The 16,085-nt window shown below is 27.5% G+C and overlaps 2 protein-coding genes across 2 annotated transcripts in view; one reads left to right on the top strand and one right to left on the bottom strand.

Annotated features, from left to right (window-relative positions):
• Window positions 1–11,833, top strand: part of LOC111625650 (actin-related protein 3-like) — a 53,479-nt gene extending 41,646 nt beyond the window's left edge. Inside the window, exons 10-12 of the mRNA XM_023368863.1 lie at window positions 4,117–4,242; window positions 8,565–8,648; window positions 9,265–11,833. Of these exons, the coding sequence (XP_023224631.1) occupies window positions 4,117–4,242; window positions 8,565–8,648; window positions 9,265–9,360 (306 nt within the window). The 3' untranslated portion in view covers window positions 9,361–11,833. The remainder of the gene's footprint in view (window positions 1–4,116; window positions 4,243–8,564; window positions 8,649–9,264) is intronic.
• LOC111625651 (pre-miRNA 5'-monophosphate methyltransferase-like) lies at window positions 11,529–15,792 on the bottom strand. The gene is made up of 2 exons (XM_023368864.1): window positions 15,632–15,792; window positions 11,529–12,107 (listed from the first exon to the last, which is right to left on the bottom strand). Exons 1-2 carry the CDS (start codon window positions 15,788–15,790, stop codon window positions 11,529–11,531), a joined length of 738 nt encoding a protein of 245 aa, XP_023224632.1. The 5' UTR covers window positions 15,791–15,792.
• Between the last annotated feature and the right edge of the window lie 293 nt (window positions 15,793–16,085).

Genomic DNA, 16,085 nt, shown 5'->3' on the forward strand with positions numbered 1-16,085 from the left:
TATAATATGTGTACATAATCAGTACTAGGATTATTCTCTAATTTAAAGTTTTTTAATATCTATGTGAATAATATGGAACTAAAAATTGTCAAAATTTCAGCCTAAACCAATTGATGTTCAAGTTATTTCTCATCATATGCAACGTTATGCTGTTTGGTTTGGAGGCAGCATGTTAGCATCAACAGTAAGTACTTTTGAATTTCATAATGCCTGAGGTAAAGTTGACTTACATTATAAAACATGAAAAACAAGCTTATGTTTATTTTATCAAGCAGGTTTATTGTTTTATTTGTTGGTTTTACCTTTATATAATAGACATAATATCCAGATTATATCTATTATATTTAATAGATATAATCTGCATATTATTAAAAAAAATACAAGTTTATATAATTCATGTTTTTTTTTTATATTAAAAAATTAGTAAAATTACACCATTTTATAATAACTTGTAAAATATAAATGTTGAAAAAACACATTAACAATGTCTCAGCATATCAATGTAATTTCGTTTCAGAATTAATTGAAATTATTTTGAAAATTAAGTGCTAAGAAATATTTTTGTTTTCTTAACTTGGCAATTGCCTTCAAGTTATTTGGCTATGATATTAATTATTATTGCAAAATTATATTGACCAATATAATGCATCATTAATGCCATGTTTTATGTTTGTATGATTCCAGCTTTACAATTTAGTTATTAATTTAACCTTTTAGTAATAAATAGAAGCAGATTTCTTTAAATTCAGTTGTGGAAATTATTTTACCATGAAATAATTTTTTTATTTTTAAATTACAGCCAGAATTTTATCAGGTTTGTCACACAAAAGCTGCATATGAAGAATACGGACCCAGCATTTGTCGTCATAATCCAGTTTTTGGCACAATGACATAATATTTAATTTTTGTTAATATGGTGTAACTGTTTCACAACAAAGGTGTGCTTCAGAGATATCAGTTTGTACACTAAAATATCTCAAAGATTGAGATTATGCAAATAGAAAATATCAGATGTAAAAAATTTGATAATGACATTCTACCCAATTGATAATGTTGCATTTTTTATGTACTATTATTTTCATCATGTTTTAATATCAAAAATTACACAGTATAATAATAATAAAGATACTGTCAGGAAATTTACAATATTGTATAGTAAATAATAAAAAAATCTGTATAACAGTAAAAAAAATAATAAAATATTTTCATTGTTTAAACAGTGATAAAAACTTGCATTACCAATTTTATTATTTTTTTCTTTAAAATTAGATGAAAGTTCACCACTGGTTCTCTGGCACCTCTCTCAATCCAGATGATAAAAATCATGAGAAGACACTTAAAATTTCATTACTTCCAGAGCCACAAGTGGTATTGTATGTGGCATTTAACTTGGATTGTCTACATTGCAGTCATTAGCAATCCTTTTATTCTGTATGATTTTTAACTCATTTTACTTAAACTTAATCCTAGCTATGATTTCTGAAAAAGAAACTGGCGTGATAGAGCCCAAATGTCAAGTTACATTTAACTTATATATATATAAACAATATATAGTTAACTTTCCAGCAAATTTATAGTGTTTGAGACACGAGAAACACGTAATTTGTGATCCAGGATATACTGCTGAATTGTCGTTTGACTCCAATTGGTTGGAAGGGTGTGGACGTTCAGCCAGGGGTGCTGGAAAATTGGTGGTGGGTCTGTATTTATATTTTTTCTTACAAATTGTAAAAATTCAGGTTATCAAGCTTTAATATATTTGCCAATTTGCATCTGTAGATGATTACTGTTACTTTATTAATGCTTTAATAAGTGTCGGTTAAGTTTATAATCAGAGCATTTTTTTAAATATGGCATAAATGAGGTGAATATAAATATTTCTTAGATAGTAATTGATATTCAGTTACAAAGTGGTACTGTTAATTTTTAATGAAAAATAAAGCAGAAATATTGAATAAACTTGTATTTTGTTGTTGTTTTTATAACAGTTCTAGTATAAATTTAGATAATTATATCTTGCTATTAACAATTCTGAACTATGTTAATGTTTATCTTTACATACAGTAGAGACTATTTTTAATCTTAAAATGTAATTTACTACTGTTAGTTGTAATATATGATCGAGTATAGTAATAATGTTGTTTAATTTTGTATGTAAAAATTTTAAACAAGTTATAAATAATTGAAAGTTATTCACTGTTATAAAATACACACACAATCATTAAAATTTCTTCAGACATTTGCCATTTCCAAAATAATGTGTTCCAATTTGTAATTTAGGTTTAAATTGATTTTTTTATTAATGTAATTTCTGTTTTTATACATTAATTTAAAGTTGAAAAATGGCTGATGTTAGTTTTCAGTTATGTTGTTTCAATTGAAAATTAATTCAGGAATATCTTTTCAAATTTAGAAGCTACATTTATATTATTGAACTTTTTTGAAAGCATTATTGGCTTCAATAAATATGTTTTTCCTAAAGTAAGTATATAAAAAAAAAACTAGTTAAAAAATTGGAGGATGNATATTATGTATGTATGTATGTATAAAATTTTCTTAAGGTAAATCTGCCATGTACCTGGTTAAAATTATTGTCTGTAACATATGTATCTATTGTATTAAATCATTTTTTGTGTAAATAGTTATAAAATGCTTAAATTTTGATATTTTAAGCATTTAATTAAGCATACTTTTTTAATATGATAGAAAACAAAATTAACAATATTCAGGTATTAATCAAACAAGTCATTAAATGGTTATATATAAAGCTACTTATTATTTTCTCAAATCATAGAAATACATTTAATAGATATAGAATGCTAATGCAAATAATGAAATTAGCCTGTCTTGTTGCATTTGATTGATTATACCAAGCCTCTTCATCATATAACAACAATATCCAACAAAAAAAATATTTTTATTTCTCTGGCATTAAGATAGGTGATTTGTATAGAAGAAATCCTCCTGATTTCCAAAATTACCTTCAAATTTTCCTTTTACATAAGGATCAAAAGATATACACACATCTTTATGTAATGACGTACATACACACACACAGAATAGCATATGGATACAGCACATGCACTGTACCTGTGAAAATCAGTTGAATGTGTTTTTTTCTTTATTTGAAATGTTTTTAACATTGGCAGGTATCAGGATGGAATTCACATTTTATATGAATGTAGACCACTTTTTGGAACTGCAGATTGTTCAAAAGCCTTGCATGAAAAGTGGCTGCTCTACGAGCTGACTTGCAATATCTCTATTATGACATGTAGACTGCTAAGTACTTTAAAAATGTTTGCATGTGTTTAATGTTTAAAGTGTACATAAACTTGCCTTTAAAAATGCTGTTTGGATTAATTGATTTCCTCTTGTACACCCGCTTACTCTCTCCCATGAGGAACCAGCAGTAATCTCTCAGCATCAGTGGACTCTTTTCCACAGTGGAAATGAGATAAGAAATTCCATTGTGGAAACTTGGTGATAGGTTTCACCATGTTTATTGGTTAACATCTCCAAGATTTTGGGGGAAAAAATTGAGGTTTGAATGAAAGAAATGTATTTTAAGACATTTGACACAACACATTTCTGTAGTGTGCATATTGATGCTTTTCCCAAAAACATCTTGGAGATGTATGTCATAAATATGGTGAAAGATTCACCAAGCCATTTCCACTATGAAAAAGAGATATACTAAGGTTACATGTGTCCAGTGATGCTAGGAGGCTACTACTGGTTTACATTGATAAAACAGACACCTAATATAAATAATGAGGGTAACAATATCTGAAAACTGACATGTGACATTTTCTTGCTGATTTTCAAAATGTAGGCATCAGAATTAATAAGAAATCACCTTTATTTCCCAAAGATAAAAATCACATTGGTTAGTGTAATTTGTAAAAAAAAAATTAGATTAGATCATTAATATAAATTTCACATTATTTAAGTTAGTAAAATACTTGCTTACTTTTCATTTTTCAAATTCTTATTGAATTAATGGTGCTTTATTTTGAGAAATTATTGAATGGAAATAATCTGTTCTCATCATAACAATAATTTTATTTTAACATGAATTTTAGAAATTAAAATAAATTATTTATATATTTCAAGAATATTGTTTTATCTGGTGGCTCAACTATGTTCAGAGATTTTGGTCGACGGCTGCAAAGGGATTTGAAACGTGTAGTGGATGCTCGATTAAAACTGAGTGAAACACTTGGCGGAGGAAGAATAAAGGTAACATTTTATTTTAATTAGTGTATAGATTTAGTCAATTAACTAGATATTTTAATTGCCATTGCTAGGATTAATTCATAATGAATGGTTATTTGAAAAAAAAAAGCAAAAAATTTTATTGGAGTATTTTTAATCCTGCAAGGGCCATGTGAAATGACTGCCTTCAAATGTTTATGTGGTATCTCACAGATTCCATTGTCTATTCTGAAATTGAAATTATTGGCATTGCATCAGAAACTACAAATATATCTTTTATTTCCATATTTTGTCTTCTCACAGTGTAAAATACTTGTAAAGTGATGAAAATGCATATTTTGTGTTTATTTTTTTTTTGTGATTTGATCTGAAAATGCAAAAGAAAAAAAAAGGAAAAGAACAAAAGCTTTAAATTTCATTTCACTGGAAATTATCTCAGGTTTCATGGATCAGGTGAAGAGGAATAGTTGTCTTTCCAGATCAGAGTAGGAAATTGTTACAGTAGAGCGTCATTTATCTGAAAGCCGAAACAGTTAACCGAAAGCGTTCCAGTTGGCAAATTTAAATTTCCACTAGTGCTGTGGCACTGCAATATTTGGCTGTGTCTTGGGCTACTCCAATATTATTTTTGTTGGTGTGCATGTTTTAGCTGGCATCACTGGCACGACCATATTGTATCATTAAAAATTATTTCTTTATTCTGCACAAACAAAATAAATATATTGAAAAATATAAAAACAAAAAAGTTATATTTCAGAAGTTAATCTAGTATCAAAAATGTTTCGATTCATACGCATCGAGAGGGTACTGATACGCATCAGTATTTGAATGATCGAGAGGGTAATGATACGCATCAGTATTTGAATGAGGCTTTTTTCCCCTCGTGAGCTATATTCTAGGACCTTGCATCACGAGTGGTATTTTGCTTCAGCTCAACACCACTCTTGGAGAATATAATCCAAGCAGCTGATATCTCCAGATAAACCCAAGAAAAAGAAAGAGTTTTGCTTTTGTATGGTGTTTTTCTGAGGACTGTGTGTTTGGACGTGTGTCATGCTGAATTGGAACATTTTTGATACTAGATTAACTTCTGAAATATAATTTTTTTTTGTTTTTATATTTTTCAATATATTTTGTTTGTACAAAATAAAGAAATAATTTTTAACAATACAATAGCCACGATTATTATTTTAAAAAATTTACGCAATGCTTAACATCAATGAAAATTCAATGCAAAGTAAATTGTTCTATTTAAAGATTGATTCTACAATGAAAGATTAAAAACTGGCAAAACAGAGACAGTGCCCAGAAATTGAAGATATTTGGTCACTCTACTTTTAGTGATTAAAAGTAAACCCTTATAATTAGCACAAATATGTTTATTCTATGAGTTTTGATCTTTCAATAGATCATCCATTTTACTATAATTTTTAATCATAATTTGAAGAAACTAGTTTATGTTATTAGAATAGTTGATATACAAGTATATTAAGAATATATAGGATATTATGTATTGCACATATAAATTGTTAAAATAGCAAAAAACTTAATTTTGAGGGTAGGGGTGGGTTTTATAAAAACTTGTAAATGCAAGTAACGAATAAAACCATCATTGTCTGACCCTACTTTATCTCCCCACCCCCTCAATCTTTAACCATCAAAATTCAATACTTTCACTCTACCTAATACACAAACTTCCCTGCAAAATTTCAGAAAATTTCAACAAAAAGCAAAAAGCAAAAAAATTTATTAAATAAAGTTCCGAAGAGGGTGAACAAAATCATGTCTCTCTCCCCCCACACACATTCATACATACAGAAAAAAACTCCTGAATTTTTTTCATTGCTTGATGTTTCAAGGTCACCTGAGTCCAAAAGTGTAAAAATCTTGGGGAGGGTCATTTTTTGACTGGTTGTCATACTTTATAAATATATAACAGAGTCAGGAAACTAATTAAGACTGCTATTCATTGGCATAAATAAACTTTAATAATTAAAACACAAAAAACCATGTAAGTATCTTTGAAAGTACTTGTGTGATTTTTTTGTGCTTTAATTATTAATGTTTATTAATGCTGATAGACAGTGGTCTTAATTTTTATCTGGTAAGATTATATTTTTGGCTAACACATGGAATTAATACTATTAATAAGTATGCCAGTGAATAATGATAACTTATTTGATCCTAATGTTACATTATAGAGATAAAAATTAGATTACATATATTCCTTTTTTTTGGGTGACATGACAAGTGTTGAGTGTGGAGTTGAGAGGATGTGGAGTGTTGAATTATTGAGAGTCGAGTTTCCAGAACTCTACTATACTAATTTTTCACTAAGTTATATCAACTGTTAGGAGTCTGTACTCTTTACTTGCAGAATCAAATAATTTTAATTTTGTAAAATGCATTACATTTTAGAAAAAAAATATCACAAGAAATGTAATGTAAAATTTTAGAAATAAGTTCATGACAGAATGTAACAGATTCTGTCATGAACTTATTTCAATTATGATACTTTCAGAGCAACAATTATTTTCTTTTAATTTAATTTTTTTAATGTGTAAGAATATGTAGTTCTTATAAATTGAACTATATTTCATAACAGAGCCGTAACTAGGCAAGTGCAACAGGTGCACCTGCACAGGGTCCACTTGGATGGGGGGCCCAAACTGCTGTTTACAAGAAATTATGTTTTTGAATTTAAAATTTTTCCGCCTTTCTACAGTGCGGTTTGGCGATTACATTTTGCAGTGACACACAATGGAGAAAAATTTCAACATAAATAGGTTAATATATTTTTCGTACATAATCAGTTATCTGAACAACCCCAATCCCCAATTGATTCGGATAAACGATGCTCTACTGTACTTTAAAGGAAAATTAGCAGTAAAGCTGGTGCCAACACTCATTCCATATGTACTGTACATAAACCATAATTTATTATTCTATACATAAAAGCTTCCATCCTATTTGAAACTGGATCAAATGACAATATTTTTGTTTTATTTTATTTGAAAAAATGTTTTCTTTAACATGTAACAACCAGTTTCGTCAGAACTGATTATTTTATTTTGATCTTTTTATACAATGTGGTCACACAGTGTGGTTATTAAAAATCAAATATCTTAGTTTAAACATTAATATTGCTCAATATATTCAAGAATCAAAATTTTTTGCTGATTAACCTGGAATGTTTTGTCTGAGAAATGAAGCAATTGATGGATTAATGTGTGAACTACCATATTTACTCGCTTATAAGATGATCTCGCATATAGGACTAGGTGTGACTTTAAAGATCAAAATAAAGAAAATTAGATTTATTAATACAATTTCATTATATTTTGTTTAATCAAAAATAAAATGTCAAATGCACACATTGTCCTGCAAAAATTACTGTCATTTTAAACTTTAAAAAAAAATCTTGTAAAATTGAAAACATAATTTGTTCATGTAAAGTTGGACAATCGGGAACCTTTTTTGCCAATACTTAACAGTCGAATTCACTCTCCGTCGATTACACTTATGAGTTTCTTTGAATTCTGATTTCTGAATAATCATCTGTTTTCATGTGGGAATGGATTAAAACTTATATCGGGCTCCTGTGTGATTTTGGAATTTCAAATTGGAATTCAATTCAAAAGCTTTGCTTTTCTTATTGCTATTCATCTTTACTCTTGACAATACACAAGAACGATTGAAATGACACAGATAAAATTCTTTTGTTTTTAAACACCAGAGGGTGAACATGCAGTAAAAAATGCAAACACACCGTTATTTAACAAAAATTATTGCAAAAACGTAAAGAATCCTTCACTCGTGCATATAGGACAACCTAGGTTTTTGAAGCAATGAAAAATGAATAAAAACCTCGTCTTATCTGCGAGTAAATACGGTACTTGTATTTTGTGTGTTAATTCAACATCATCTTTATAACAGAACTTTTTATTTTAATTTAAAACGTGTATTTAATTAATTACATACATATATTAAAATGGTGATAAAATGTGTTGAGATGAAATCAAGCTAGAAAATAATTTTCCTGATCCTAGTACTTGAAAGAATAGTTATCCTGGGAACAGAAAAATAGCTGAGATTCAGAAAACCTTTTTTCCATTTCTTCTCCCATAATTTTTGATGGGTTAGATCTAGTATAATTAAAATTATTTTATTAAACTTCACTAAACTGGTATGTAACATTACTGGTTTTTTCATATCTTCAATATAGAGCTGGATATCCAAAAAGTTATATAATATGTGTACATAATCAGTACTAGGATTATTCTCTAATTTAAAGTTTTTTAATATCTATGTGAATAATATGGAACTAAAAATTGTCAAAATTTCAGCCTAAACCAATTGATGTTCAAGTTATTTCTCATCATATGCAACGTTATGCTGTTTGGTTTGGAGGCAGCATGTTAGCATCAACAGTAAGTACTTTTGAATTTCATAATGCCTGAGGTAAAGTTGACTTACATTATAAAACATGAAAAACAAGCTTATGTTTATTTTATCAAGCAGGTTTATTGTTTTATTTGTTGGTTTTACCTTTATATAATAGACATAATATCCAGATTATATCTATTATATTTAATAGATATAATCTGGATATTATTAAAAAAAAATACAAGTTTATATAATTCATGTTTTTTTTTTATATTAAAAAATTAGTAAAATTACACCATTTTATAATAACTTGTAAAATATAAATGTTGAAAAAACACATTAACAATGTCTCAGCATATCAATGTAATTTCGTTTCAGAATTAATTGAAATTATTTTGAAAATTAAGTGCTAAGAAATATTTTTGTTTTCTTAACTTGGCAATTGCCTTCAAGTTATTTGGCTATGATATTAATTATTATTGCAAAATTATATTGACCAATATAATGCATCATTAATGCCATGTTTTATGTTTGTATGATTCCAGCTTTACAATTTAGTTATTAATTTAACCTTTTAGTAATAAATAGAAGCAGATTTCTTTAAATTCAGTTGTGGAAATTATTTTACCATGAAATAATTTTTTTATTTTTAAATTACAGCCAGAATTTTATCAGGTTTGTCACACAAAAGCTGCATATGAAGAATACGGACCCAGCATTTGTCGTCATAATCCAGTTTTTGGCACAATGACATAATATTTAATTTTTGTTAATATGGTGTAACTGTTTCACAACAAAGGTGTGCTTCAGAGATATCAGTTTGTACACTAAAATATCTCAAAGATTGAGATTATGCAAATAGAAAATATCAGATGTAAAAAATTTGATAATGACATTCTACCCAATTGATAATGTTGCATTTTTTATGTACTATTATTTTCATCATGTTTTAATATCAAAAATTACACAGTATAATAATAATAAAGATACTGTCAGGAAATTTACAATATTGTATAGTAAATAATAAAAAAATCTGTATAACAGTAAAAAAAATAATAAAATATTTTCATTGTTTAAACAGTGATAAAAACTTGCATTACCAATTTTATTATTTTTTTCTTTAAAATTAGATGAAAGTTCACCACTGGTTCTCTGGCACCTCTCTCAATCCAGATGATAAAAATCATGAGAAGACACTTAAAATTTCATTACTTCCAGAGCCACAAGTGGTATTGTATGTGGCATTTAACTTGGATTGTCTACATTGCAGTCATTAGCAATCCTTTTATTCTGTATGATTTTTAACTCATTTTACTTAAACTTAATCCTAGCTATGATTTCTGAAAAAGAAACTGGCGTGATAGAGCCCAAATGTCAAGTTACATTTAACTTATATATATATAAACAATATATAGTTAACTTTCCAGCAAATTTACAGTGTTTGAGACACGAGAAACACGTAATTTGTGATCCAGGATATACTGCTGAATTGTCGTTTGACTCCAATTGGTTGGAAGGGTGTGGACGTTCAGCCAGGGGTGCTGGAAAATTGGTGGTGGGTCTGTATTTATATTTTTTCTTACAAATTGTAAAAATTCAGGTTATCAAGCTTTAATATATTTGCCAATTTGCATCTGTAGATGATTACTGTTACTTTATTAATGCTTTAATAAGTGTCGGTTAAGTTTATAATCAGAGCATTTTTTTAAATATGGCATAAATGAGGTGAATATAAATATTTCTTAGATAGTAATTGATATTCAGTTACAAAGTGGTACTGTTAATTTTTAATGAAAAATAAAGCAGAAATATTGAATAAACTTGTATTTTGTTGTTGTTTTTATAACAGTTCTAGTATAAATTTAGATAATTATATCTTGCTATTAACAATTCTGAACTATGTTAATGTTTATCTTTACATACAGTAGAGACTATTTTTAATCTTAAAATGTAATTTACTACTGTTAGTTGTAATATATGATCGAGTATAGTAATAATGTTGTTTAATTTTGTATGTAAAAATTTTAAACAAGTTATAAATAATTGAAAGTTATTCACTGTTATAAAATACACACACAATCATTAAAATTTCTTCAGACATTTGCCATTTCCAAAATAATGTGTTCCAATTTGTAATTTAGGTTTAAATTGATTTTTTTATTAATGTAATTTCTGTTTTTATACATTAATTTAAAGTTGAAAAATGGCTGATGTTAGTTTTCAGTTATGTTGTTTCAATTGAAAATTAATTCAGGAATATCTTTTCAAATTTAGAAGCTACATTTATATTATTGAACTTTTTTGAAAGCATTATTGGCTTCAATAAATATGTTTTTCCTAAAGTAAGTATATAAAAAAAAAACTAGTTAAAAAATTGGAGGATGGTTTGTTTTTGAATGTGCTAAAATATCAAAATTAAATTTTTTATATTTGAAAGGAAATTATTGAAATTGTTTTCAGAGAGCTGCTGCTTTCCAGAAGATTAATTTTTCATGTCTCTTAGTAATTTCAATTATCCCTGCCAATCTACTATTTTATAAAAAATTATATAATTAAAAATAACAATTTCACTTATAAAATCTAATTAGTCTATCAGGTGCTGTACCAGCTTATAGTATTATTAGTATTTAGCAGGGTTAATTAATATCTTTCAATTTATTGCTTATGTGGTATATTGAAATTTTTACAGTAATAGTAAATTCATTTTGAGTATATATAAATTCATATATATAAATAAAAAGTGTCTGTGATATTTGAATAAAAGTATTAATTTAAATGAACTCTCTTAATCAGTATTCAGACGGTAAAAACAGTATTAAGAACAAGAGTGAGCTGTCTTGTTTTTTTAATGTAGAAAAATGTTATAATAGAAAATTTAACACTTGATTTCATTAGAAAAAAATATGAATTTTAATAAAATTAATCTATATTATTTTCCATTCAATTGAAATCTCTGAAACATCACTGTTCTTATATAATAAAATACATCTTTTCCATTTTGTAATACCAAATGTCTTTACTTTCTCCACTTCACAGTTGCTATTAAGGAAATTTTCTATATTTTCTACCATAGTCTTTGTCACAGAGTCTTCCAGATTTTGGAATTTGTCACATTTTAATCGTCTCATTCTTCTAGATGTCGACCTGTAGCACTTCCAATTTTGAGGTTCGAGCAGCAAGTAGTTGGTTAAGTTACATGTGTTTTTTAAAAAAGTTTTAAGACCACAATCACCATAATTGAGATGGATCCACATTGTGACAGAAAAACAGAGGGTCATATCAAATTTTTCCTTGTTAAATTTAGATAGAAATTGTTTTAATATTTTATAAGCAGATTCTTCCATTATATTTAATGAAAAATAATGAATATTCTCTGGATAAGGATTTAGTTCTTTGCATTTATCTATAAGTGAAGAGTCTAAATCAAATGCAAAAATGTGAAGTTTTCGCTTGCCGACATTCCATTTCTGAGAAAAATGTTCATAGAATCCAATAGTTAAGTCCTGTAAAATATTTTTAAAAATTTTTTGACATTTCAAATAATTCTCAAAAATTCAGATAATGCTATATCTATAAAGACAAATCTGTTAGAATATTTCTGTAGCTTAGTAAAATTTCATATAAAATTTATGTAGGAATCGTGAACTTTGTTTTAAAATTTATATTTAATAATCAGAATTTTACACGTTAATATAACAGATTTGTCCTAAATATTTGGATTTTGAGCCAATTGTGTTATAAATTTAATATATTCCTTGTAATTAGGAAATGTATAAAAAATTGTTGCTCGTTTTTATGCAATTGATTAATTTTCTTTTGTTTAGAGTGCAAATCTTAAAAAGTTTTGATTGATTAAAAATATATGCAAGAAATAAATCTGGATTCTTTAAATGTGTTGCTGCAAATTGATTTGAAATGTTTTTTATACTGGTTATAAACAATTTTGTTAACAATATCTTTATGTATTGAATTTAAAATAAAGATTCTCTGAAATTTGAAAATTTAAATCAGTTTTTCAAAATGGGACATTAAGATTGAAAATTTTTGTGAAACTAATACTTTTTAAATTATAATGATTTTCTTAAAAAAATATTTAAAATTATTTGTGAAGAGTAAGCTTGGTAATTCCTTGAGCACAGACTGTTATGGCTTTTACTGTCCTGTTACACATTCAAGAAACTTAAATCTTAACATCTATTTACTTTGGATTCAAGGAGATAAATGAAACTTCTCATTGGCATTGCCGAGTCTACTTCTCATAAGTATCACAAAAACACTTAAATGTCTGTTTGATCAGAATATTTGAAAAACTTCAGATATTCTGTTATAAGGGGCATTTGTTTAAAAACAGAACACACAGGTAATTTGACACCTGTATTGCATGCTGAATATGATTTGTTGACCCAATGTATGGATGTCATGCAATTCACAATTGTATCTGGTGATTTGTAGTAGTGTTAGTTGTCATCAAAAGTGTAATGATTGTAACAGAGCTGAATATAAGTAACAGTTCCATTCACATGATAAAGAAGCTCTAGTACCACAAAATATGCTTTCAGAATTTCATCTCATCAATGAACAAAATCCTTGTAACATCTGACATGCTACTTCACTAAAAGTGCAACATTTCTTTTCAAGCATAGCTGGGACAAATCTTGGTGTCATTATATTCAACAACTAGCTGTACCCATGCAGATTTTGCAATTTGATAGAAATAACCCTCCCTCAGTACTTCACTAAGATTCTAAATCATTAGTTGTTTCTAATTTGGTAAAATTATTGATTTTTGTTTGTTTCACACTATAGCACACTTTAGAAATACTATGGCGCTATCTATTGCTTACTTTCTTTACATGTTGCATATAATATATTTTTTATATATTAATACACCTAGGTACTCAAAAATTACAAAACTTATAAAAGAATAAATGAAGACTAAGCTGGAAAATACTGAACTTCAGTATAACATCAGTTAAGTACTATAATTTTAAACAAATCAAAAAATATTTATTAAGATAATGACATTATAGACAAAAACTTTTAAAAGATAACAAATTTATTCCATCTGCACAACAAAGTACAAAATTCGACCAAAAATATGTTTTCCAATATATACTTTTGTACCCCCTTTTCACCACCTTAGAGGTGGAATGTTGAAAATTAATTTCTTAGTGGTTATGTATGTCATTACAGGAATGCACTATAAAAATTTCACCTCTAAATTCAGCGGTTTGCTCTGGGTGGTGGTGAATCAGTCAGTACGTAATTATATATAATATATATATATATATATATGTCATCAAAGCAAGCATCAAAGTGTTGGATGGAATTATTGTATAATAGATTTCTTCTACACTTAACAAATGCAATTCATTTTAATGCCAAAAAAGTAATGCTAGCATTTTTTTTTATTGATAAGGAACTCTACGAAGTTTCTTGGATCAATCTATTTTATTTAGATCTAAAATAATGAAATTTGAAATTACGATTTGAGAATTTTTTTATTTATATCCTTAATATTTATAGAAATGGAACAATAAGGTATGCTGCAGCATACCTTATTGTTCCAATGGCTGCATTCACAACCAAAAATTAAGAGTTAGAAGTCAACTAATTACCATTCATTTCTTTCAGTACATGAATGTTTGTTAACTTCTTATTCTAACTCTTGATTCTTGGTTGTGAATAAAGCTGTAAGTGATCAATTTGCAAGGAAGACTCGATGCTACGAGCTAGTTGTGTTTGTCACTATACTGAATATCACAATAAACAAAGTTTGAATGTTTATTGAGATAACATTTGCAACTCTTAAGTTTTTGGACAACACTTATAAGGTCAAAATTTGATTATTTTCATAGCAAAATGAAACAGGATTATAAGATAATCTGGTATCTTGAGATTAACACTAAACTGGTGTAGCACGAGACCCTTTCCAGGAGGCATGAAGAAATGATCAATTATATTGTTTTTTGAATACAATTCCCACATATACTCAATATTCTATCTCCGAGTCTCAGTATAAAGTAGCATTAAACACTTCCAACTTCTACCAACAGCTATATTTATTACATTAAAATAACTACAATATCTTACAATGTAATAATGTTAAAATTGAATCACTATCATCAAAATTTGATTTTATTTAGTGACCCGTGTGCTATTTTGTTTTGTTTGAAATATAATTGTATACTAGAAAACCTTAGTTTTATTGGAATAGAATACCTTAAAAAAATATAGAATTATACTTCAGGACTGTGCTCCTTAAGTACCTTTCATAAAAGTGTATTTTTCCCACAGATAAGTTATCATAAATATAAAATGCTTTGTTATAGATCCTACAGACTGTCATTTATTAAAAGTTTGTAAACAAATTATAGACAGACGAAAAAGGATATTTTCACCAAAACCATCTTTCTTTTTTCTGTGACTTTCCATCACAACAGTCTTTGTGCAAGACATTTCCAGTTATACCAACACTTTAATTAAAATAACAATAAACTATTTTTGAGCCAATGACAGCTGTTATCGTTTACTAAAAAATATTCCTCATTTGATCACCCAATAGGTTCATACAGACACATATTAACAGTTTCTCATTTCATAAATTGCCATATATATTCTGGGTTTAAATTAAAAGAAAATAATCACAGTAAGATAAGAAAGAGAATCTATTTAAATTTGAAAGAAAGATCTAATTTATAACAAGCATTTTAAAGGAAACAATCAGTATTAACTCATAAAAAAAAAAACAGTAATTCAATCTATTATCTAGGAGTTTTTGGCACAAATGAGTAGTAGAAAAATTAAACGTACTGAGGAACATTAATTTTTCAGAATCAATTGCAGCTGCATGCATAAATTAATTAATAAACGAATATTCGTTTAATAATCATTTTTTTAAACATATAATTATTAATTGTATTTGAATAATTGTGGAATTTCGTAAATAAATCAAATACCGAAATTGAACAGCTGAACATGTCAATTACGGGAAACACGTGTATTTGAGAATTTACGGTATACTTACGCCAGCATTACATCCGATATCGAGCATCAATACATCGACTTCGTTTTGGAATAGATCAAGTATATTAATTGGAAGTAGCTTTAATCTGTTTTCAACGGGATTAAATTGGTAATAATTATTAAAATTTCCAAATTGTGCCGATCCGGAAGTTGCAGACATGTTTTACACGAAACTTCTGTTTTAAACGTTGCCAGATCGGAAAATGAAATAATTAGCACGACCAAAAGTTATTTTCTTCGAAAAGTCGTTAAAAAATCGCGTTTTTAATGATCCACGTAACATGAAATTTGTATCTTATTTTTTTATGTCCTGTAGATTTTTAAACTCTCTTTTTAGTGCCCACAGGACACGAAAAGGAGAGTTAAAAAAAAAAAAACAAGTAAAAAGGCTCTAAGAAGCCATCCTTTTAACAAGCTCATTATGGGTTCGGCCAAGCCCAGAATGGCGCGGACGG

The sequence above is a fragment of the Centruroides sculpturatus genome, unplaced genomic scaffold (assembly GCF_000671375.1).
Source record: "Centruroides sculpturatus isolate CEXI.00-Female unplaced genomic scaffold, Cexi_2.0 scaffold464, whole genome shotgun sequence".
In the NCBI taxonomy this organism is placed as follows: Eukaryota; Metazoa; Arthropoda; class Arachnida; order Scorpiones; family Buthidae; genus Centruroides; species Centruroides sculpturatus.